Source organism: Mus caroli, chromosome 9 (assembly GCF_900094665.2).
Source record: "Mus caroli chromosome 9, CAROLI_EIJ_v1.1, whole genome shotgun sequence".
NCBI lineage: Eukaryota > Metazoa > Chordata > Mammalia > Rodentia > Muridae > Mus > Mus caroli.
Genome location: NC_034578.1, coordinates 64,579,743 through 64,605,439, shown reverse-complemented (window position 1 = coordinate 64,605,439; position 25,697 = coordinate 64,579,743). Strand labels below are relative to the sequence as shown.

The 25,697-nt window shown below is 43.4% G+C and overlaps 1 protein-coding gene across 1 annotated transcript in view; it reads left to right on the top strand.

Annotated features, from left to right (window-relative positions):
* Positions 1 to 25,697, top strand: part of Tln2 (talin 2) — a 425,269-nt gene that overhangs the window by 244,394 nt on the left and 155,178 nt on the right. The window contains exons 8-14 of the mRNA XM_029481962.1: positions 3,826 to 3,968; positions 5,832 to 5,959; positions 15,537 to 15,600; positions 16,590 to 16,694; positions 19,203 to 19,358; positions 22,941 to 23,042; positions 24,184 to 24,260. Coding sequence (XP_029337822.1) covers positions 3,826 to 3,968; positions 5,832 to 5,959; positions 15,537 to 15,600; positions 16,590 to 16,694; positions 19,203 to 19,358; positions 22,941 to 23,042; positions 24,184 to 24,260 — 775 coding nt within the window. The remainder of the gene's footprint in view (positions 1 to 3,825; positions 3,969 to 5,831; positions 5,960 to 15,536; positions 15,601 to 16,589; positions 16,695 to 19,202; positions 19,359 to 22,940; positions 23,043 to 24,183; positions 24,261 to 25,697) is intronic.

Genomic DNA, 25,697 nt, shown 5'->3' with positions numbered 1-25,697 from the left:
ACTGCTTTTTGGTTTGTTTCTGTTTTTTTTTTAATCTGCAAATGTTCTGATTTGTCTCACTAAAAGACAATACTTGTAAACAGCTTTTAAAGTGACTATAATGATGTTTGACATCTAAAAAGAATCCATTCATATCAAATACAAAAATTGTGTTCATAATTTCCTACTATCTTGCAAAAATGTAATTATTGTTTCGGGTCTAAATGCAGCTGGATAGCATATCCACTTAACTAAGCAAGCTCCTACTCCGTCGTTTTTACTTTCCCCTTGGAATTCGTGTGTGCATGACTGTGTGTGTGTGTGTGTGTGTCGTGCGTGTGCCTGTGTATGTTTGTGTTTGTGTGATACAGCCTTTCTTATGTTGTAACTATCTGTCTATAATTATATATCTTTTGTGTCTCTATGAATTTCTTAGATGTGGAGGCTTGCTTAGGGTGTGTGTGTGTGTGTGTGCGTGTGTGTTAGTTAATAAACACTCCTTCAGCAGAGAACTTCCATCAAAAGGTTGTTTCTGGCTATCTTTGGGGGAGATATTTGTAGTCTTTAATAACCCACTCCCTAGATCCATTATTTCCTTAGAGATTAAAATCATGAGATTGGTCTGTCACAGGACAGTCACTTCCACAGCCACATGGATAATGTGTACAAAAGTAGCAGATAACATCAAATGTCCCCAAAGCTCTGCTCTGTGGTCCTTGCTGCCCACTGTCCCCTGGGAGGGGCTTAGTTCATCACCTGGCCTCCTTCCCTCCCAGCCCCCCCCTCACCCCCCATTCCTGCTGCAGCTCTGGGTGACATCATCACTTTCATAATGTTTATCGATCTTTGGAGGGCCTGCCATTTCCTCTGAGTCCTCCTCTGCTCTCTTCTCTTTCTACCTCATTAAATTTCCAGTTACAGACTTCTTTCCAGAAGCCTTCAGTAGACAAATCTCAAGGATTTATTAATGTGTGCGCAGTACCCTCCCAGGTGACTCTGGGAGAGGAGGTCTGTCAGACAGGTTACTTACGCCAGAGTTGCTTAGCATTTGGTGAGGTTGGTCATAAATACTTAACACAGTGAGTATGGTGTGTGTGTGTGTGTGTGTGTGTGTGTGTGTGTGTGTGTGTCCATGTGCACGTGCGTGCATGAGAGAGACACAGAGACAGAGAGAAACAGAGACTCAATGAGGTGCGGAGGACATAGAGGGCTTCAGGGAGTGAGCAGAGGAATGGCTGATGTATATGTCTATACACCACAATGTGAGGACAGGATTCTTAGGATGATGTCAGAGGCAAGCTGGCCTATGGGTACAGATATCATCTCTAGCCTTTAGTTTTGAGTCTCTGTACCACCACCACATAACTTTAATATTCTCCCTATTTCCTATCTGAGAGCAGAGAAACTCGCTATGCCTAGTGTCTTTAAACCATTTCACTAGATAAGACTGAAGTAAGTACTTGATTCCAAGGAAAACTCTTAAAGTGTTAGATATTTGTCTTGTTGCTGTGGTCAGACAAGATCTTTAAGTACACGTGAGATGGTTCAGTGGGTAAAGGCACATTCCAACAAGCCTGATGATCTGAGTTCAATTCCTGGGACCCATATGGTACAAAGAGACAACCCATTCCCATGTGTCCTCTGGCCTCTACATGCACTACACAACATAGCCACATCTTTTCTGCAACATACACACATTAGATAGATAGATAGATAGATAGATAGATAGATAGATGATAGATAGATAGATAGATAGATAGATAGATAGATAGATAAAATGTAACTAACAAAAGAAAAGCAAGAAAAGCAGCTATTCAAGGAAGGGATTGCTCTGGTTTGCCTTCCAAGGGGTATGTTCCATCTTGGCAGGGGCAGCATGAAGGGACAAGAAGAGGCTGGATGCTCATCCTGCATCCTCAGCATCATCAGGAAGGAGGGCCAGACTTTAGAACCCTCCTGGGAGACGCCACCTGCCAAAGCTTCCACAGTCTTCTCCCAAACCACAGCCAACTCAGCACCCAGAATTCAGACTCTTTCAAACCAAAAGCTTGATTTCTTAGTACAAAAGAAATACAAGTAGCTTGTGAAACGAAGATCAGTTAAATGAATACAGTTGTCTCCCAAGGCATCAAAGGCCATGCAGGAGGAACAACAAAAGGCTTTAGAACTCACAGAATGTGGCCCACTGGTTAGTATACTGATGAGGGTGTGCCTTGGAGAGGCAGAACACCAAAGATTACTGCCCTGAGGACTTCATGCCGTTGGGAATCTTTGTTCTGCTTGTTGCCTTCACATCCCTCTTCATCTAAGAATCACATGGAAATTCTAAGGGGGCCTCTAGCCCCTCACTGGGCAGTACCACTGGCACTCACAATAATAATGCTGGATCTTTCTCAAGCATTGCTGCTGGAACAGATCAACCATTCAGTCAGCACCCTTGGAAAGAACTTAGAAGCGTAGATTGTCAGCCATGACCACCATCCTTAGAAAGAATTTGGAGATGTAGACTGTTAGTGAAGTTAGGTTAAGATGTTTTCGCTAGTGGCTCTGATGTAGAAAATCCTAGGGAACAATTTGAAGTTCAGAAAGACACACTCGTGTAACAGTTAAGCTAGGGATTTTTTTTAAAGCCAGGGAACAAGAGCAATGGCAGTCAGACTGGCACTAGCTGACGAGCATCGTTTGCTAAAGATGGGCTAATCGAGGTGATAATTGATTTCGTATACCCATTTTTGCTCTCAGCTTCATGCTATGGTTTAATAAAAATTGGTGAGGAATAGATATGCATTCTGAGAATTTAAAATAGAAATGACTGTAAAAGTTTATGTTTGTGATTCTTTTACGATTTTTCGAAGACTACTTTTTTTCCTAAGGTAAATAATAAAACAATCGATCCTTTCTTTGTAGCCACAGATTGCAGCCTGCCAGTAAGAGAAAATTACCTCACTTGCTCACACTTTGTTAATCTATAGCTGGTTGCTTGGTTACGAATGCATGTGGATTCTTGGGAATAATTTGTCTTCTTCACCTCTGATATGTAAAATGGTTTTCATGTAAAGGTATTGGGGAACATACTGTTTTTTCACAAATATTCACTAACAGAAAAATAGAATGTAGTCATATTGTAGCTTCTATACTGCTTGAAAGATTTTGCTGGGATCCATAAGTTGTGGGAGAAAAAATAAAGTCGTTGGAGTCAGCTCGTTGGAGTTTGCTCCATTCACCAAATTTGTGTGTGTGTGTGTGTGTGTGTGTGTGTGTGTGTGTATGTGTGTGTATGTATGTATGTATTCATGCATGCATATGTGTGAAGCTGTTGGAGCTTGTCTTGGTTCATCTACTCAGGGAGAGAGAGACAGACAGACAGAATGAGATTTTCTTCCCCTTATTTCTTTTTCTCCAGTTGCCGACTGCCATCAGCACTGGCCCCCTCCACCTACTAGCAATATCAGTCCCCAGTTTCCAACACTGTGCCCCACCTCAGTTTACCCTGCATGTCAAAACTGGTCTTGACACCAAGGCCGAGAAGAGGGTAATGATGGCTACTAGACCCCAACTCAAGAAGCTCCAGAGGGGACCAGTGAGGGCTGGAAAACCAGCAGATTATACCCAATGCTAATTCCTACTGCAGCCTGAAGAATACCTCTGGACTCTAGATCCTTTCTGTTGTGTAGGATTTTAGTATGATGGGGGTGGGGGAGTCAATCATATCACAGAGCTTGAAGAGCATAATTCTTCTATAGGAAGCAATTGTAAGCAACCAACTGCATTTATAGAACTCTGTTTGCACATCAAGCTGTGGCAGTGAGTAGCAAACAATGTCCTCTCATCTGTTTGATGTTGCAGTAAATTGGCTAGATCACAGCCGGACATTCAGAGAGCAAGGCGTGGATGAAAATGAAACATTGTTGCTCCGACGGAAGTTCTTTTACTCTGATCAGAATGTGGACTCGAGAGACCCTGTGCAGTTGAACTTGCTTTATGTCCAGGTATGGTATTTAGGTGATCAGGGGACAGATGGATGTGGTGGTTAGCCCTGATTGTCAGTCTGACAGGATCTGGGGAAAGGCGTCTCAATAAGTTGTTATCTAGCTTAAATTGGCCTCTGGGCATGTCTTGAGGTAGAAAGACCCACCAACTGTGAGTGGCATTATTCCCTAGGCAGCAGATTCTTGATTGGATAAGAGAGGAGAAAGCAGGCTAGGGGCTAGCATACACCTCTGCTCTTGACTGGATGTAGAGTGATAAGTTGCTTCAAGTGACTGTTGCATCACTTAACATCAGTGGAAGACTGGAACCAAAGTCTATTAGCCAAGTAAACTCTTTGTTCAGTTGCCTTTGTCATAGTATTTTATCACAGTAGCAGAAAAGTAACTATTATGTGACCTCGAGAAGACTTCTGCCTGGTCTTGTGGTAAGTAAGTGTCCATTTCTGGGTCCCACACAACTGAAGGAATCTAGAGTCCACAGGTGCCGTTCTTCAGTCCCTCCTGGGGATTAGCATTGGGTATGATCTGTTGGGCCTTACTGGTCCTCTCTGAGGCATTGGGACTCAGTGGCCATGGCTGTGCTCTTCCTGGCCTTGGGAGACAGTTGTGTTAATTTCACCAGCCATCGTTTTACAAGCTGACGTCTTAGAATACAAAGGAATATTGGCTAGAAAATCAGTACTTCTCATTAGCTTCAAGCTATCCTCCCAGTCACCTTTTAATGTCTTTGCTCTTAACTAATTGTTTATGTTAGAAAATCCCTTAGCCCCTGAGTTGCGATCTCCTAGCATATGGTATGGGCTTTGCCCTTGGAGTGATTCTTTTGACTGGAGGAAAATGTCACCAGTGTTTCTTTAGAATTTCATTCCACCTCAAATTCCTTCTGTCCTTGCTGTTACCTACTTGAGATTAGAGATAATGCAGGGTTTATAAGCTGCATCTCTACCTTCCACCTGTATTGAAAGTAAGAAATTCATTTACGTGGGCATTTTAAATTGGCAAATTCCCTTACCTGTTGCATTCTTGTTTGCCTGTTTACTGTGTCTACTCTTGAATTTAACTGACAGAATGGCTGGTTGCAACACACACCGAGTTACAACAATACAGACCACTGAAGGTCTGAGATACTATTTGCTGACTCCTGCAAATAGTGAATGAGGCTGGAATGCAGAAAGGAAGGCAGCTAGCAGGGCAATTAGAAGAGACTACACATTTAGAGCCCAGAGTGATAGCGGAGAGTACACATCTCAGAGGGTTCTGGGTCATGTAGCTAGAGCAAAGGAAGACAGAAACCCAAGTGATAAATGCCAACAGCCCCATGTTTCAGGAGAGAGGAGCAATGTAGCAAGCGCCCATTGTAAAATCCTTCATTGCTGGCCCTCCCTACATGGCCCCAGGCAGCACTCCTGTCTGAGTGAGGGAATACACGATCTGTCTCTCTCCTTGGATGATTGTGATGGTTTTACCTCTTCGTGGATATGTTTCTTGCTAGCCTTATGACTTAGGCTCAGGTGGAGCAAATCATGTTTCTAAGTCAACCCATATGAATCCAATCGTTTCAAAGGATTTCCATTGTCTGGTCCTTTCTTCATTTTTCATAGTCTCAGCTGCCTTCCAACATGTTCAGTAGGGTTTATTTTTTGTGTCATTTGAGAATTGGCGACTGTAGTGCTAATGCCCTACAGCTGTTGCCCACTTTAGGAGGAGAATCCAAAAGCTTGTTTTCTTTTAGCCTTGATTCTACCTTCCCCCAACATTCACCATGCCCTCATCATCTACAGTATCTGTCCTCTGTGTCAGGAGCAAGTAACTCAGGAGAAGTGCAATGGTTCCCAGCCCCTGAACTTCCTTCTTGTGTTTCAGGCTCGGGATGACATCCTGAATGGCTCTCACCCTGTCTCCTTCGAGAAGGCCTGTGAGTTTGGTGGGTTCCAAGCCCAGATACAGTTTGGACCTCACGTGGAACACAAACACAAGCCTGGATTCTTAGAGTAAGTGTCCCACCCCGTTCTTCTCCTTCTCCCTCTTTTCTCCTCTTTATTTTTGAGGAGGAACCGGAGAGGCCCCTCCTTGTTCCAATTGCTTGTGAGAATGTTGACAGTCTCTTAACCGAGTTTAGAACCCCCAATGCAGACTGTTGTTGGTAAGGTAAGATACGTAAAAATACAGAATGGGGGTTGTCAACTTTATTCGTTCTTCATTCCCATGGTAGACGATTCTTTGCTGGAGTCTACCATACTTGGCCAGTTGGTTCCCACATCTGGCTTGTTTTAAATGTTGGGCCCTCACGCTGGATAATGGCTAAGCTATCTTACCAGCCAAGTTTTGAATTCTTTATTAGAATTTCAAGAGTTCTTAGTTGCTTCGAGAGTCACAGTGTGCACACACAGAACTGTCTGTAGCCTTGTTTCCCCTTTGGTCCTTGATTCTCTTTTCTAGACTGATGAGGTGGTTTCTTTTCCCTGGCTCTATACTCTGGTGTCTCCATAAGAAGCTGATCCCGCAGCTGCACTGTGACTATTTAGAACGTGGGTCTTTGGCTTCCCTTTCTTAGGAATACCCTGCTGAGCAGGCTGCTGCTTCCCTGGGGAGGGGGGTGCCTTTCCCTTGCCCTGGGTCTAGACTTCCCTAGGGCCTTTATGTATTGCTTTCTCTGATGATGTTTTGTATCTGTTGTCTTCTCTCTCCTTCCCCCTCTGTTTCCATTTATGAGGGTAAAAATCTCCGAGTCTCATCAGTGTCCCGTTGTCACTTAGAGTGTGACCCGAGGGAGTTGGGAAGTGGGAACAGTATGTGAATCCTGTCAGAGGAGGGAGGATTCACCCATGTCAAGATGTCCTCAGTGGGTCATCTGTAGTACTGAGGTGGCTTGAAGGAGAGGGTAAGGCAAACCCTTCTCTGGCCCTTTACATTCGCTGCGGTTGAAGCAGCCTGTGCCCTTGAGAAAGAAAACCCAGCTTTTCTCCTGAGCTCAGGCAATGTCAGACAGTACAACCTGCTATGTAGTCCAAACTGAGCTGTTACAGGCAAGACACTACAATACTAGGTTGAGTTAATGAAACCCCGGGGGCTTTTGCAATATGATGCTTTATGCTATAATATACATTCAGCGACCTTGAGTCTGAGGTGGCCTTGAGCAGTTCCTGTTACTCTATTCAGTGTTTCCCAGATGAGTTATCTGGCCAAGTGCTCCTCTGGGCCCATTTCTCCACGCTGGACTGGCTTCCTTCCGCAAGAACCTGGGGAAATCGGCCTTTCTGTTCTGTGACACCACATGCCTTGCTGAAGCCTTGCTGAAGGCTTGGGTTCTCATGGATTTTACATTCACACATTCAAACCTCACACTCATCCCATCTCTTGGCTTACCTTTGCTCTACAGTGACTGCCAATGAATTAGAGAAAGTGGGGGGCAGCTTAGTGAGACCAGGACACTGTAAGGAAAATACTTGGTTTTAGGTTTTCCTACCTGCAGCCGTGCGTGAGCCTGGTGGGAAGAGATCTAACCAGAAGCCTAGGAGAGCCCAGTGCCATCCTGTTCATCTCATGTGACCCTTTGTCAGTGTTGGGCAGCTAATTCTCCCGGTCCCATTTTCACTGTATGTGAAAAGGAGTTAGCAGAGGAGAAATGCATTCATTTCAAGAATTTTCTTCAACCAGGGCTGGGAGATGCTCAGAGGTTAAGGTACTTGCCACACAAACATGAGGACCGGAGTTTGGAGTTCAGCACCTATGCTGAAAAACAAAAATAAAAACCTATAAGCCTACATGAGGATTCCTGGAGCTCACTGACTAGCCTGTTATGTAAATCAGTATGTGAATATGTGAGGGACTTTATCTCAAAGACTAAGGAGGAGCGAGATAGAAGCAGACTTCCAACAGGAACCTCTGTCTCCCACAGGCATATACAAACAAACAGGACCATAAATATGCACACATGTACACACACTCCTTTGGCCTTCGTGATATTGTGTTATGTCACCCGGATTGTGATGGGTGTTCCTTTCCTTTGCTGCTGGCCACGTGTCCAGCAATTATTCTGGCTTTGGTCTGACGAATGTCACTGCAGTCTGGTCTCGTTGTAAGCCGAATACTCTCACCAACCAAATCGTCTTTCCTGGGCCATCTGACCATCTGACAGCTGATGTAAGGTGCAGCATCCCTTCAGACTTTCCTTTCCCAAGATGAATCCGGCACCTTTCAGTGGTTCGCGTCCCCTTGCTCTGATTCTAAATTAAAATAAGCTCATTATGCCTAGTAGCAATTATCTCTCCTCTTACATTTGATTTAGTTTTTAATTAGACCAGATCTAGTCTAGGTAATGAAGCTTTCTCATTTACTGTAGATACTTAATTGTACATGTTCCTGTTCCTACGGTATTGGTGAAAATCCTTAGGAGGTGAGACCCTTCTTAATTAAAACAAACCTGCAGGGCCACACTGCTGATTTATACATTGAATGTTGGATGTTGTTTTTACCTACGTTGTTCCTGGTGGCTGGCTAGATCTGGGATAGGGGAACTATGTGTGTGTGTCTCTGTGTGTATGTGTGTCTGTGTGTGTGTGTTTGCGTATAGCTGTGATCTCTACTATCCACCCAAACAATTAAGAATTTACAAACTTAACAATGGGAAAGTTGAACTTGTAAGAGGGCCAGGCTGAAGAGAGCCCTTGGGAATATCAGCCATGTAATTAGGTGAACATGGTGTGAAGGAGTGTGCACAATGAATGTATTTAATATAATTTAAAAACAATTTTTTTTAGCATTTGTGTATCATATCAACACAGTTGGGACATTTCAATAAAAATATCTCCTAACTCTCTTCTAGCTTTTCAAGTGATTTCTAGACTCAGTACCACACTAATGAAGATACTCATTTTGAAAAACAGAAACCAGTGCCCAGGCATGGTGGGTGGTACATGCCTGGAATCCCAGCACTCAGGATGATCCCTGCAAGCTGGAGGCCAGCCTGGACTACTTAGCAAGTTTTAGGCAGGCCTATATTACATAGCAAGATCCTGTCTCGAGAGGGTGGGGGAGGAAAGGAAAGGAGAGAAGAAAGAAAACAGGCTGGCAAGATGACAAAGTGACTAAAGATGCTGTCCACACAAACTTGGCGCCTGCATTCAGTCATCAGAGTCCATGCAACAGTGGAAGAGAGCGCTGACTCTGCAGAGTCGTTCTCTGGCCTCTGCATGTATTGTGGCATAGCTGTTCCTGTGTGTGTGCGCATGCACACGCAATTTCAAATTCAAAGAAAAGGTAAGCATTAGAAACAAAAAGACCTTTATACTTTCAGGAAGAGAAAGACTACTCGATGGGACATCTACTCTGAAGATGGGGTAGTAAGTGCCAGAGAGACAGAGCTGGAGCCAGAGGAAATCCAGGTCTCCCTGTTTGAGTTTGATAAGCTTCATCTACACTCTAGACTTCCCTATGTCACACACAAAGACCCCCAGGAAGGAGCATTGTATCAGAGGATGAGGGAACTACCACATAACAGCAAGAATCTTAGAATGGCTTTAGGCTTTTCTGTGCTTAGAAAATGATCAAAGACAATATGCCATGCATGGGGCTGGAGAGACCATTCAGCAGTTAAGAGCACTTTGGCTGCTCTTACAGAGGATCTGGGTTGGGTTCCCAGCACCCACAACCATCTGTAACTCCAGTCCCAGCAGGCACTATATGCACATGGCGCGCATGCGCACACACAAGCTAATGTTCATACATACAGAATAAAAATGAATCAGTGCTTTTTTTAAAAAAAAGATTTTTTTAATTTAAAAATGAGATTATAATATAATTAATTTCTATCTCTCTTTCCCTTCCTCCAAACCTTCCCAAATACATCCATGTTCACTTGCAAATTCATGACCTCTTTTTTTCGTTACTTGTTATTACTATATATGTATATATACATATATATTCCTAAATATAGCTTGCTCCGTCCATATATTGCCACATGTATGCATGTTCTTCCTAGCTGACCATTTGATAAATAAACAAATCTTTAAAAACATCAGCATTGTTCTTTAATTCACTGAATACCTTCGTGTGTGTGAGGCTGCACTAGTGTAGAGAAGACAAAAGGGAGATACCACATCCTAATTCTTAGTGGATTTCTTAGGTCTACTCTGTATGTTTTTTTTAAGCTTATCTTTAGTATTTATATGTCTGTGCATGTGTTGGTGCATGTGTGAGTAGGAGCAGAGACCAGAGGAAGGTATCAGTTCTCTTGGAGTTGAGGACATGGGATTTTGCCAGCCACTTGATGTTTGTGCTTCAATCTGAGCTTCAGGTCCCACAGTAGAGCCGTAAGTGCTTTTACCACACTGAGACACCTCTATTATGTTAATTGCAGGGTGGGCTATTCAAATACTGAGCAGAAACTGTTTCTAGAAAGATGGGAAGAGTCTGGTACAGGAAGTGATGCTGCTGAGAGAAACTGACATGGTACGTGTCAGTCTAAAGAACTCAGAAATCAGCAGCAATGTGAAACATTGTAACAAGGACTCTCTTCATGACCCTCGAAAGCCTGAGGAAAATATTAAGGGGTGTCGAGTAAAAACCTTCCCTAGGCCTTTTGTGTTGGTGAGAGTTACTGATAAACTTGAGACCTTAGGTCATCTGTTGTAGGTGTGACTTGAATGGAGGTCATGCTAGATTAGTGTAAAGAGTTCACTACATAAGTCTATTCAGTATATTCGTGTGTTTGAAGTTGTTCATAATCAAATTATTGAGGGGATGCCTATGTGTAAGAGCCTGGGTTCAGTTCTCAGCATGGCAAAATTAAAAAATATGGAGAGCAGAGGGTTTAGCTCTATTGGTAGGATGCTTGCTTAGCCTACACAAAGCCCTGATATTCACCTCTAATCCCAGACTCTGAGAGGTGGAGGCAGAGGGGATGGGACTCAAGGCCATTCTCATTTGTTTGAGTCCACAAGCAAATGCTTTTTCACAATGTAGTTGTTTTTATTTTGTGTGGGGATGTTTTGCATATATATATATATATATATATATATATATATATATGTACACATATACATACATACATACATACATACATACACACACATATAAACTGAGAGCTGTTATTTAGATGCTGGGAATTGACACCCCCCCCACCCCAGTCCTCCACAAGAGCAGAAAGTGCCTTGACTACTCAGCCATCTCTCCTGCCTCAAGCAATCCTGAAAGTCGAAAAAGCCACGAGGTATCACATTTCAGAATGTATGAAAATACAAGTGACTTTTCAGAGGAAACAAGACATCCCAGAATATGCTTCTTTATGTTTAAAACTACATCCACAAAGAGAGACTGGATGAATTATTATTCATAGATACATGAAGGCATAAGACTATGATAAAATATTCCTGAGAACAAATGCCAAGAAAGTAGCTACTGTTAGAAATACCGAAAAGGAACCAGGTTTGATGGCACATGCCTGCAAACCCAGGACTCAGAAGGTTGAGGCAGGAAGATTAGAAGCCCAAGGTCACTCTTGGCTACCTAGTGAGCTTTGGGCTACATGAGACCCTGTCTTAAAAAAGAGATGGCTCAGTGGTTAAGGGTGCTTGCTGTACAACACAAAGCCCCGAGCTCACCATGTGGCCACCCTAGCCAATAACCAAGAGAAGTGTTAGAGGCAGGGTACAGAGGCAGGAGAATACCCGGGGCCTGCTGTCTGTCAGTCTAGCTCAGGCTTGTTATCAGCAGAATAAAGTAGAGGATGGTAGAGTGGGACATCCGTGTGCATGTGCCACAGTGGCATACACAGACACACACAACAAAGCAAACGTGGTACCATTAACACGGACCTCTTCATGGTGAGGATATAGATTCCACAATTAACATCACTTTTCAAAACGTAGTTGCAGTAGTCTGGCTTTGAGATGGGAGCCTGGCCTACTCACATTTGGCAAAGGTGAAACAAGGTGTTCATGCCAGGCAAAAAGGGTCTCCGCATCTGTGTGAAGGTAGTGTCCATTGGTGGAGGGAAGGGTGGGCAGGTAGGTAACAGGCAAAGGAAGCCTCAGATTCATGCTTTCTGGCCAGCCTCTGTTCCCTGTGTGGCCATTCCAGGCAAGTATTTACTGAGAAAACAAAGCAACCCGAGGCATGAATCTGTGCTCTGAAAGAATTCGGAGTGTACTTGGAAATTTTCCCCCCACAAACTCTAGATAATTCTACTGTCAACAAGCAAAGCTCTCGGCACAGTAGGAGGCCTCGAGTCAGTTTTAAAACTGGCAGCAGTTCAAATAGTACTTCCCCCTTCAGAGCTGGTGTGCTTTTGTAGAATCTTTGGCTAGAATCTGTGTTTCCAAACTAACCAGGAAGGTGGCCTTTCAACCTAGGCTCTTCTTCAGCTCTGCCTTGCGCCCTGCACCTCACCCTCTCTGCCTCACTACATTGAAAGTAAAATGCAGGAAGAGACCCTTGTCTGCTCCAGTGTTTCCTTGTTTCTGTTTGTTGGGTTGATGTTTTGTAATTCCTGTTCTGTGAATCTCACAGCTCAGAGCTCTCCTGGCAGGGTGGTTTAATGATGGTTTAATGGTGTTTGTTCCTGGCCCAGCCTGCTAGGGGCCCTATATCTGCCTGATGACTTCCAAACTCAGGATCATAGCAAACCAGCATGATCTGTATTGCCACAAGTTCCAGGGCAGTGGCCTGGGCTGCTTTTTTAAAGGGTGTTTGGACTAGTTTGGGACCACAGAACCATATCGACAGTGGCCTAGATCTTAAGGCCCAGTGCCTGTGCTTCTTCCTGGCTGCTATGATCAATGGATCCCTTCCACACTTGAGGGATTGATTGCCCATGTACTGAACTTAGCAAGGGTGGTCTTTAAGATGCCATGCTGCCATTAGGGCCATGCATATGTGGCCTCAGGATACAATCAGGGCCCTTATAAAGATGAAGTATTCGCTAGTGTTTTTATCACCTGGGTGAGGACTCATTGTCCCTCCACTCTGAAGGGGGCAGCCCTCCCCAGATGACTGACTATAAAATCACCTTGATGTCACACACCCTGGGCTGAAGAACTATGAGACACAACTTCCTGCTCGTTGTAAATGAGCCAGGCTATCATGTTGTGGATGGGCTGTGTGTCTTCCTCATCCTCATCTTAGGACAGTCACTTTTTGTGACCACTCCAGGCATTCCCAGTCATCCAGGACTTCCTTCAAGCCATGGCCATTCCGCAAACCACCAGAGCTTACCCAGGACTCTCAGTCACACAGACATTGTGATCTTGGAACCTGGAGTCAAGTCCAAGTACTTCTGGTTTGTAATTTGAGCTACTTGACCACAGCTTGTGGTTCCTCTGTCTCTCTCAGAACCAGGGCTTGCTGGCATATGCCACTGAGCTCTCCATTGAGCCTTTTAAGCAGGTCTGGGCGAGGCTGAACATTGATGTTTCTAGCAGGGTACTGGTTGATGCTGATGCTGCTGGTCCAGAGACCACACTCAGAGAAGCTCTAGAATACCAACTAGAGATGGGGTTATGACTATTTGCTGACTCAGCATTAAAACAGAGGCGAAAGCAAAACTTGACTCCCAGTGTCCTTTGGTGGCATTGTCACTACTGCATGTCTGCCACTCCTCCACCCCTGTAACCTCTGCCTGGTGGATACTTTAACTGGGCACATTCTCGTCAGTTAATGTAAGCAATAACAGTCCTCTTTAGTCTTCAGGTGGTAAGTCCAGTCTGGAGGTGGCAATTGCCTCATTGGTGGCAATTCTAGGGCATACGAAGACAGTTAGCATTTGCCCTAGCAATAGCAGCTTCCCTAGAGCTTCCCATGTTTAACCATACCAGGAGATTGTTGGAATTGCTAGTTCAGGCAGCTTCGATTTTACTTAAGAAAATGGGGTTTTATTATATGTACAACAAAATAGTAGTCAGCCTTTAAGGTGAATCTGCCTGTTTGATAACACAGAGGAACCTAAAAAGATGTAAATGAAACAAGCAAGACAGAGAATACAGCATCTGGAGGAAGGAAATGTAACTCGTTGACAGAACATCTGCCTACCATGTGCAGGGCCTGGGTTTGAACCTTAGTTGAGAGGGAGGAAGGGAGGGGAGGGGAAAAGAGGGAGAGGGAGAAGGAAAGAATGAATAAATGAGTGAATGAATAAATATCAAGAAAGCAGATAGAGATGGTAGGAAGATGGTTTCCAGGGTGGGTATGGAGAAGTGGGAGGTAGGATGGTGGTCACTGGGCAGAGAGGTTCAGTTCTTTGGACAAATGACTTAAGAGCAAATGTCCCTCACAAGGGCCTTAGTAAATATTGTCTAATAGAAATTTGCTCACACTACCACTGGGAGATGAAAGAGATGCTAGTTTGCTTGACTGTAATAATCCTTCCAATATGTCTGTCTATCAAAAATATTATATACCTTCAAATATAAACAATAAAAGTAAAATTGCAGCTTACCCTTAAAAGGAAGGAAAATGAAGTTTCGGTGAACTCTGTGTTTGAGTCCAGATCTGGTTTTCTTCCAAATCTCTCTTCTGGTTCCCGCAGCTTCTGAGCTTTTAAAAAAAATAAACCACCTGACACTGCGGTCCCCCTCACTGTGTAATGGGTGGGTGGTCCCCTTCATTCCCCTCCTCTGCAGGCCTTGAAATTCTGGTCTCACAGGATACCTGGAGGCTAAAGGGTGACTTGAAGGTGTCAGGTGTGCAGAGGCTATGTCAGTGTCTCTGGAACCCATGAGTGAGGGAGCTGGAGCTGGCAGTGTGACTTTAGGTGGCATTTGGAGTGGGATCATTTCCTCCTAGAGCCCTGGTCAGAAAGTCATTTCCTAGCCCATGCAAAGGGAGAAGGAGAAAACAGACACCTCCACACATTCACTGTGACGTGTGTGCCCACACACACGTCACGTACATGCACTGCAATTATAGCAGCATATGGAATGATAATAGATAAATAATACATTTTAATATTAGAGTCAATATTTTGATTCACATGTCATTTGTCTGTTTTCCAAGATCATTTGGAAACATTATTTTTCTTGTAGCAATAGTGTCAATATGATATATTGTTATGTTTATGGTAGTTTGCTTTAGATTTTTTTAGGTATTTCTTTGTGAGTTCCACAGTGAAAAGCCCTAGTACAATGTATGTTGAACAATGTGGTTTTGTCTGGTCCATTCTTGTTTTCCCTCCTCTTCCCGCAGAAAACAGTTTTCATTTTTAGAATTAGCCTCCCTTGATTTCTTAAAAATATTAAGCTGTTCACACTTTTTTTTTAAATAAAAGAAAATGTTTTCACAGTAAAAATACTCTTTCCTTTGCCTTGCAAAAGGACACACACGATATATGTTGGCCCTGTTTGTCTTTTACTTGACAGTGTACACTGGACCTTCCTCCTTCAAATACCTTTTTTTTGTTCACTCTCTTTTTGGTCACATCCGTCTTTTACTTTAAGTGCGTCGTAGGCACAGTTATATTAATTGTGCCATAAATTTATAGGAGTGTTGGTGATTTAACTGAGAGTTTTACTAAGTGTCCCCTTCCCGACACAGACTGTGATAAATGTGGTCTCTCCTGTCCCCTCTCTTTCTCAGTCTAAAGGAGTTCCTGCCGAAAGAGTACATCAAGCAGAGAGGAGCCGAGAAGCGAATATTTCAGGTACTGGAAATGCACAGAAACACGCTATTCCCCTTTCCCTTGGTGCTCATCTGTTCTGACGAGGAGCATCCCATACATGGAGTGTTGTCCCCTGTGCATATCCACTTCTATAATGACTGATCTCTGACTCAAAGAGGATGGGAACGGACAGCTCTACTCTGAGCAGATTTATTATCTTAAATCGTACTTTCTTGATAAAGGTTACTTAGCTCTTCTGAGAAAAAAAATGTGCATATATTTATTTTCAAAGGAATTATTCTCGTAGCCTCGAAGCAAGGTGATTGGCCATCAGGCTGCACTGGGGAAGACACAAAGAGCCCCTTTGTCCTGAGATTTTGTTTTTGAAGCTAGAATTGGGGAGCTTGTGCCTTTTGAAAACCTTGGATTATTTTTAAAGTCAGTGGCTTGTCTGTCCTAGACAGTCGCCAAGAAAAATCAAGCCGTCCATGTGACTTTGAAACACTCTAGTGAATGCAAATCCTCAATCTTCTTTGATTTTTGAAATGGAAATAGAAAGTATAATATAAATTGTGTGTGTATAAAATATTTTTATTCATTATCATTTCCAAGTACTTTGATGTTCAGAAATGTATATGCCTTGCTTGATGAAAAAGATATATTCTGAATCTATGTTAGAAGGACCCCTACCTGTCCTTAGAGGACATCTTTCTTGCTGTTGTTTAAAATATGAACCCTGAGCTCTTTGGGATATTGGGTCCTCTTGGCATGCTGCAAATGGGCCTGGATCCTTGCACTCAGCTGGAACCTACTTGAACTTCCGACATGCGCTAGTCCTTAATCAGAACAAACCTGTGTCATGGGGCAGGAGAGACCACATGCAGAAATGTCACTCACTATTGGTCCCTGCATACCTCACCTGTCAGGACACCACCACCACCACCACCACCCCCGCCCTGCCCCACTGTGTCCCCCTGATGGCAGGCTACAGTAACAGATCCCCACCCCCACCCTCATTGTTGCTTTTGCAGGAACATAAAAACTGTGGAGAGATGAGTGAAATAGAAGCCAAGGTGAAGTACGTCAAACTCGCCCGGTCCCTCCGGACATATGGGGTGTCCTTTTTCCTAGTGAAGGTGAGTTGGCCAGGGTGGAACCAGGGTTTACCTGGACCTTTCCTGCTCTCTTCAGTAAAGAAGCTCAACTTGGTTCAGTAAAGAAGCTCAACTTAGCACTAACAGATGCAGCATCTGGCCAGTTGTGACTTAAATCTAACTGCAGCAAGTGAATTCGGGGCATGAGCACCAGGCTAGTGAGTGAGCCCGGCTGCTCCTGTGAGCCTCTGGTCAGCTCCATCTTGCTTGTGTGCCAAAGGAACAGTCTGACTGCTGCTGTTCTGACATTCCTAGAGGTCAACTCAGAGCTCTAGTGTCTTCTAAAATAAGTGATCATGGTTGACCACTGACAAAAAGATTGAATCCATGTCATATATGTTATACTTAATTTTTCTTAGTCCTGAAAGTGACCTTTTGTTTAAAAGAACTGAACTCTTCTCAGTGTCCTTTGAGGGCTTGAGGGTCATAGAGTGCTTTGTTCTCTCCCGTTCATTACACATGTTCTGATACCACTGTGTCCTCCTCTTGTGAGGAAACTGGGTCTATTTATCTCTCTTCCTGTTCAACCCTCTCTATCTGTATCCATCCATCCATCCATCCATCCATCCATCCATCCATCCATCTATCTACCTACCTACCTACCTATATATCTATATATCTATCTACCTACCTATCTATTTACCTATCTATCATTTATCATCTATTTTGAGACAGTCTTAATATATAGCCCTGGCTGACCTCAAACTTGAAGAGATCTTCATCTGTTTCCTGAGTACTAGGCCACCGCCACCCCCTGCCGCCCCATGCTAAAGATGTGTTTAAGCTTAGACATTTGTTCCCATTGTGGTTTTGCCATTTGCCATGTCTTCCTTAAGCAAGTTTTTAGTGTCTTCATTTACAAAGGGAAAATACGATGACAGACTCTTATGGAGTCTGAGGTCTGTCAATGGTACTTGTTTTAGTGAGCATCAGACCTGCTTTAAGTTCAAGCACAAATGTCAGTGTCAGGTGTGGGTATACACTCCAAAACATGCATTCTTTACGAGTGTGACTATACACACCAATGTTACTGGTGACAGCTGTGTAGACATATGTATTTCAGCACATACCACTTGGAAAGTTTTTCTTCCTGACAGTACTAAAAGCATAGCTATCCTAAGTAAAATTTTAGCAATAAGGAAAATAGTACAGATCACATGAGACAATCATTCCCAGCATCTTTTTTTTTTTTTTTCAAGACAGGGTTTCTCTGCATAGCCCTTTCAAACCTCCTTCAGTTCTGAGAATTAATTTTTAATAGCTGACATAAATGAGATTTTATCTGCTCATTTTTTATGATTGTAAATACTTTCTGCATCATTTTGGGGAGTGTTTTTGCTGATTATAAGAGCACTTCACAGATGGTATATGAAATTTTGACTGCCCTATGTGGTACAAATATTTATTTGCCACTTCTTTGCTTCCTGGTCTCTCTTACCATGAGACATCCTGTTTGCACTTTTTTCCTTATCCCTCTATCCCTGTCTTTGTGTCTCCCCATCCTGCTTGAAAACTCTCTCCCCTCTTCTTCTTCCCCTTCCTCTTGTCTCCTCTCTCTCTCTCTCTCTCTCTCTCTCATATGTTCCCTCCCCTTCATCTGTGTGTTAAGTTAAAGCTTTCTCTTATTCTTTATTCTGTTTTCAATGTTTCTGCTAGAACAACATTGCTTACCCAGGAGTCTCAAAAAATACCCACCTAAATATTCTTCCTAAATTATTAATATATTGCAAGGTTTAGTGTAAGTGTGAAGAATCTACCATTATATTTTTTAAATCTATTAAATGAGTCACTAATCCTGCTCTTAGGATCACCTGTGACCCCAGCACTTAGGAGCTGAGACAGGATGATTACTCGGAGTCTTCCCCCCCGCCCCCAACCTGGGCTCTATTTCAAAGAAACAAAATTGGGGATGGGATGGATACTTGTATGAAAACTTCCTAACAGCACACCATGTACAGTGAATATGCACAGTGACAACGTTTCAAATGACAAATAGTATCCTAAACACATTACCCCCAAAGAGTCAAGACCAGTAGTTGTACAAAAGCAAGGACTGCAAGTGGAAGTGGATGCAGAGAGATTTTCTTAAAGGGGAAGTGTCTATACCTCTGCATAATGAGAAGATCCCCGTTGGACCGTTTGGGTCCACTTTAGTGTTCAAAATCTACAGTAGTTCTCATCTGTTCTTCACCACCCAGATGCTTCCTGGGATGGTAATACTTGGAAGGATGCTGGATGTCCCTCCAGTTCTGTCCGACACAGTTTTGGAGCAACCCCTCCTGCTGAATAATAGTCCTTTCCAGGAAACAGCACACCTTTGTGAATCTGTCCAGTATCCTGGTGTCCCCCTGCCCCATCCTTTTGTCTCAGTGCATTATTCACCTAGCTTTCCTAAAAAGCCACACCCAGTTTGCAGTCAGACTGCAGGTGAAACACACCCAATCCACTGTATTCTAGAAAGGCTGGTGACTCCTGACCCCCTCATTCCAGGAAAAAATGAAAGGCAAGAACAAGTTGGTTCCCCGTCTCCTGGGCATCACCAAGGACTCCGTCATGCGTGTGGATGAGAAGACCAAGGAGGTGCTTCAGGAGTGGCCGCTCACCACGGTCAAGCGCTGGGCCGCTTCACCCAAGAGCTTCACACTGGTAGGAATAACCAGGCACTGAGGGGACTGGTGTGGTCCTGGGTGGTATTGGAGGGCAGCCTGTGGGTATTATTCACCTTAAAGGGACAGCATGGAGAGAGGAGGTGACACAGTGCTTGGGTACAGTGGGCACTGGAGCAGAAGTAAGGGACTGAGCAGCACTGGGATTCTCCATGCGCTGCTGCTTCTCACATGTTGTGTCCCAGTCTTCTTGAAGCTCATGGATGGGAAAGTGGTGCTCACCAGAAAGACACTCAACCATGTGTTCCTCGTGATACCTCTTGTATATCCTGAAAAGAGACTAAGGTTCATGTGTGAATCCTCCTCAGAATTGTGTTGCCCAGCCTGCCTAGAGAGAATACAGACTGTATGGAAGTGTTGTAGAAACAGCAAAAATCTGGGGTAATACTAAACTCTACTGTCACTTCCTTCCTCTGCGACCTTGTTCAGGTTACCTTTCCTCTCTCAGCTCCAATTTCCCCAGCTTAAAATGGGATAGTAGTACCTGCTTCGCGATTTCTAGCATTGGCTGAGATGATAGAACAGCATGAGATTCATAAAAGGTAAATGACTGTCCCAGGCTTTCTGACCTCTGCTTCCCCTCTCAACTTCAAAATTTGCTGTTAACAGAATACAACTATGTAGCCAGATAGGGACACATTTACATGTGAATTCTGAAAATGGAAGTAGTTTGTCAAGCAAGAAGAAAAAATGTAAAAGTACTGGAAGTTGTTAGCTACAGCCTAAAGTCTTTGGAATCTCGATTTTCGTGCAGACATTGTAAAATAAGACTTTTTTTTTTTTTAAGTATAAAGGAGTTTAGAAAGAATGGATGGTTACTGTTCTTGTTTCTTTTCTGTTGCTGTGATAAAATACCCTTGACCAAAAGCAGTTTCAGTCCATAGTTGCAGGCTAGTCGAGGCAGAAACTTAAAGACATCTAACAGTCAAGGTCACAGAGGGTAAGCACATGGAACCTTGCTTACTTGCTCTCCATTGCTTTCTCCACTCTTGTACTGTTAAGGACCCCTGCCTAGGGAATGGTACTGCCCATAATGGGCTGGGTCTTCCTATATCAATTAACAATGAAGGCAGTTCCTCACAGACATGCTCACAGGCTAATTCAATCTTGGTAATTTCCTAATTGAAGCTGTGTTTTCAGGTGACTCTATCTTATGTCAAGTTGACAGTTAAACATGAGGTTAGAGAGGCTTGGTGGGAACCTAGGTTGGATTCCCAGCAACCACATGGTAATTCACAACCATGTGTTAACTACAGTTCTAAAAGTCTGATGCCTTCTTCTGACCTCTATGGGCACAAAGCACTCACATGGTACACATATATACTTGCAGGCAAAGTACTCACACATAAAATAAATCCTTTCTTAAAGTTTAAAGCAAAACAAATTAAAAAATAAATAAAACTGACTTGCACAGTCAGATAATTTGATCATAGAATCCTAGGGTCAGGATAGTTGAAAGGAATGCTTAGAATCTGCACCTTCCATAGTCCGCTGTAAGGTGGATGGACCCTACATAACCCCCAAAACATGGGTGTTCCTTTTCAGAGAGCCATGTCTGTCCTCTTCTCCCATTGTGAGAAGTAATGGAATATTTTTAAATTTTAAAATTGGTATACATATATGCATGATATTTAGGAATACTAGAAGAAATTTGCTTTGAGACTTCAGAGTGGTGTTTTGGGAAAGGAATTTTAAATTATAACATCAGTAATCATTAGCCTGTTTAAGTACAATACCTCCATTCCTGTTAACTTCTAGAAAAAAAATCTAAGCAGCTGTGTGAGTAGCAGCTATTCAGTTGCATAAAGCTTTCAAGTCTTTAGTTGGTGATTTTTTTTCTCTATCATTGTATGAATAAAAATGATTTATATTTAAAAGAAAGAAAGAAAGAAAGAAAGAAAGAAAGAAAGAAAGAAAGAAAGAAAGGCAGGAATAGGTATGTTGGGGCAAATTATTTTTGTTGTACCTCTTTTAATACTGTAGTTGGTCTATCCAAAGCAGTTCTAAGTATTGTAAAAAAAAAAAAAACAAAAACAAAATTTTATTTTAAAAATAGGAAATATTCATAACAAACTTGGTAAATGTCCTCAGCCAAAAGCCAGGGATGTATATTGACCTTTTCACTGAGATGTGATATTAGGAAAGGCTTCTCCTAAGGAATTTGTTTGGCTTTTGTTAATCTCCCGGTTTCTGGTGCTTTCCCTGCTGCCTGTCTGGGATTGATTTTTGCTTTGGTTCTCTCGTGGTCAGTTGTTTGCAGATCTCCCTGTTGTCTTTCTGTTATTGATTTTCAGTTTGATTCCATTATGGTCGGAGAACATGCTGAGGACGTTTCCAGGGTTTGAGGTTTTGTTTTGCTTTTCCCTTTAAGCTGTTATTTCATGTCTATGAATGTTTGTCTGCATATAATTACGCATCTCAGGTGTGCCTAATGCTCACAGTGGCCAGAAGAGGGCACTGGATCCTCTAGAACTAGAAATCCAGATGGTTATGAACTCCCATTGGGTGCTAGGGAACCAATTCCAGGTTCTGTACAAGAGCATCCAGTGCTGCTAACCACTGAGCCATGTCACCAGCCTTTACCTTACCCTGTTTATTTGTTTGCAGACAGGAACTCACTATGTAGCTTTGGTTGAACAGGAACTCCCTAGTAGACCCGACTCACAGCTTCTGCCTGCCTCTGCCCACAAGTGCTAGGATTAAGTGTGTGCCACCTCTCTGCCTCACTTTATCTTTCTGATATACTCAGAGTCTGATGGTTCCCTCTGTGACAGCAGACAACATTATTCTACATTGCTCACTATTGCTTGGTGACCTTGATGGGAAGAAGCAGAAGTCACCAAGCCTATGATGCTAGGGAGAAAGAGGAACCATGCAGAAATTTACTGTGTGCATTGTTGAACTACAATGGCCCTTTCCCCCTGCCTGGCATGTCTGGGGCCCACTGCTCTTCAGCTGCTGGTGGGGCTGCATCTGCTGTCTAGTTCTCCTGGGCCTCTGGAAAGGGAGGGTAGGCTTTTGAAGAATGACTGCTGTGAAGTATTCTGGCCTCTCCAGTTCTCTGCTTGGGGGGTTATGAGGTGCAAAAGAAAGCCCAGGAGTGCACGACATTAGGTCTCCTTTAGTCCTAAGGTTCCAGTCCTGTCTGTCTACCTTTACAGTTTCCAGAGCCCCACCCCCTTTATTTTGATATGTATTTGTGGGGGGGGGGGGTGAGGGGGGGGCGGTGGTAAGAAGACAACTTGCCAAAGCCAGTTCTTTCCTTCCACCATGTGGGTTCCAGGGATTGAGTTCAGGTCTGAGGCATGGAAGCCCCAGTTTTTGGTTTGTTTGTTTGTTTTGTTTTGTTTTTATTTTTTTATTTAATATCTACTATTGAATACATTTTTTTTTAACCGCTGAGCCATCTCTCCAGCCCTTGAATACATTTTTAGAGTTCAGTTTTTCCTCAGAGTGGAGACCAGTGGAAAGGGAGCGTGTCACGCCTCTAGAGCTGCTCTGTGTGGCCTCATGGGACTTGGTAGAGCTAATGCAACTATGTTTCTCCTGGTTGCTCTTTTAGGATTTTGGGGAGTACCAAGAGAGCTACTATTCAGTACAAACCACAGAGGGGGAGCAAATATCCCAGCTGATTGCAGGATACATTGATATCATCCTCAAAAAGGTATGTTGTGTTGAAGAAGACCAAGAAAATCAAGGCTACCCTGATAAAGGGCTCAGTGACAAAGCCACATTAAGTGGAACCCTTATTTGAAATGTTTGAGTGACAGATTAGGTCTTCAGCATTAAGATTGCTTGTGTATGAGATCTCTGACTCAGACTCCTCTGAGCATGTCTGGTTTTGCCACATATATACATTTGTACCTATGCGTATCTGTTACTGCTGGGTAGGGGCAGTGGACTGGGTTCTTGTTTGATCTCCATTGCTGTGATAAAAACACACTGACCAAAAGCAACTAAAGGAAGAAGGTATTTGGCTTCCACTTCTGTCTGCAGTCAATCCTACAGGGACGTATGGGTAGGAAGCCCAGCAGGAACTTGTAAGTCAGACACACTTGCTATCCTATCTACACAGCATTCCCTCCGACCAAGGAGCACACAGCTAAGGAAGGAGAGCAGAAACCATGGAGGAAGGCTGTTTGATGGTTGGTGTAGACTCATGCTCGGTCATCCTCCTTATACAGCCCAGGAGATGGTGCCACTCAGTGGTTTGGGCCTCCTAAGTCAGTTAACAATCGCAACATTCTTCTACAGGAATACCCACAGGCCACATTGTTCTAGGGAATCTCTCAAGTTGTGTCAGGTTGATAGTTAGAGCTAGCTAGGGCCATCTGTCCTGATTCCTCAGAATCTTCCTCTCTACATAGGTTTTTTTGCTTTCCCTACTTCATGGAAACCCACGGTGTTGAACTAAAAATGTGCATTGTGGTTTTCATGAGTTTTTGTTCTTACCTGACATGCCGCCTGCCACCACATGCCATAGTAGCGTATAGAAAATAAGATGTCTTAAGGCTTCCCAATATAATTCATTCAAAAGTCATACTCTGCTAGGATGTTGATAAATTTGCCTGACTTTTTGGCTGTGTAAGTAATGATAAACATGAGGCTTGATAATATTTGTATATTGAGAGAGTCATGGATTTCTACTTTATTGGCATCATGCTTTTGTACTTCTCTTTTCAACTCTCCAATACTCAGAATTTGCAGCCAACTTGGGTATGTTGTTTGTGCCCCTTCAAACGTTCTTTTTCAGTGGTCCTATGTTAAGACTTACTGATGTTCATTTGTGTCTGTTTTACCTCCAGAAACAAAGCAAAGATAGATTTGGGCTGGAAGGGGATGAGGAGTCAACTATGTTGGAAGAGTCAGTTTCCCCAAAAAAGTAAGTATCCAGGGTGCTAGGGATCGCCTCCTTCTGGGGCGCCATGCTGATGGGTTAGTCAAGGCTTGCTCTTCTTCAGTCATGGCCCGTAGATGAGCTGTCCATGTTATATAGCTGTCCTGTGTGGGTGCTGAACATTTCATGGGGACCCTGTGCAGAGCATGCTGTCCACCTCCACCTAAGGAAGCAGTCAGCTTCCCTGGGTCCTGCTCAGCATCCCTGCTCAGCATCCCTGCTCAGCATCCCTGATGTAAATTTCATGGGTCAGGTTATTACCTTGAAATCTGTAACTTGGCTTCTTCTTGATTCTGTCCTGGGATTTTGGACACAGGCCAGTGGTGTGGTTAGTGTACATAAAGTACTGCCTACATGCCACGCTCCTCTCACAGAGTGCGAGGCAGCAAAGAGACAGGGCTAAGAATGCACTCTTGGAGCTGGAGAGATGGCACAGTGGTTATGAACACTGGCTGCTCTTCCAGAGGACCTGGGTTCAACATGGCCGGGACATGGCAACTTTAGAACTGCCTATAATTCCAGTTTCAGGGGAATCGGTCACCCTCTTCTGGCTTCCACTGGCACCGAATGCAAGTGAGACACTGACACATCCAGGCAAAACACTCATGCATATAAAATAATACAAACACTGTTTTTAAAGAAAAAGGAAAAAAAATTACTCATAGGACCCATGCTCAGAGCAGATCTGGTTGGGGTGGGGGGTCTGTACATTTGTGCTGGCCTTGGATTTTCTACCTTTACAAGCCCATGTAGAAACCAGGAATCACAGTAGTATCACCTTCTTACATGTGGTTTTGATGATGGAGTCACAAATAATGCACACCAAACATTGACACATTTTGTTTACTATTGTAAAGATTCTTGTTACTTTAAATTCAAAACTTGGGGCTGGAAAAATGGTGTGGCTGTTAAGAGTGCTGGCTCCTCCCCAGAGGGACCAGAATTTGGTTCCCAGTATTCACATTGAGCTGCTCACAGCCTCGAAAACCTACATCTCCAGGGGATCTGACTTCCTTTCTCAGCCCTGCAGGCACCTGCACATACCGCCCCATACACACACACACACACACACACACACACACACTTAAAAATAACAGAACACGTAGCTCCATTTATTAATGAAAAAATGGATTTAACAAAAATAAGAAGTATCTAGTAAGCACTGCTAGCTGAGAAATCGCCACAGACACCCTTACGATAAACAGATCAGTGATGACTGCTTGTGCCTTCATTTTTATTCTGTGTGTCCAACATGATCTCATTTGATCCCAACACAACTCCTATTTAAGAGAAAGGCAGATGTGGCCACTCAGACCTTGGTTCCTTGTAAGTACACAGGGTTGGAGCTAAGATGGCCCCAGCATACTTCAAGGCTATTGCATGCTATGTAGGAGACTATTGTCCACCAGATGGAAAGTCGTA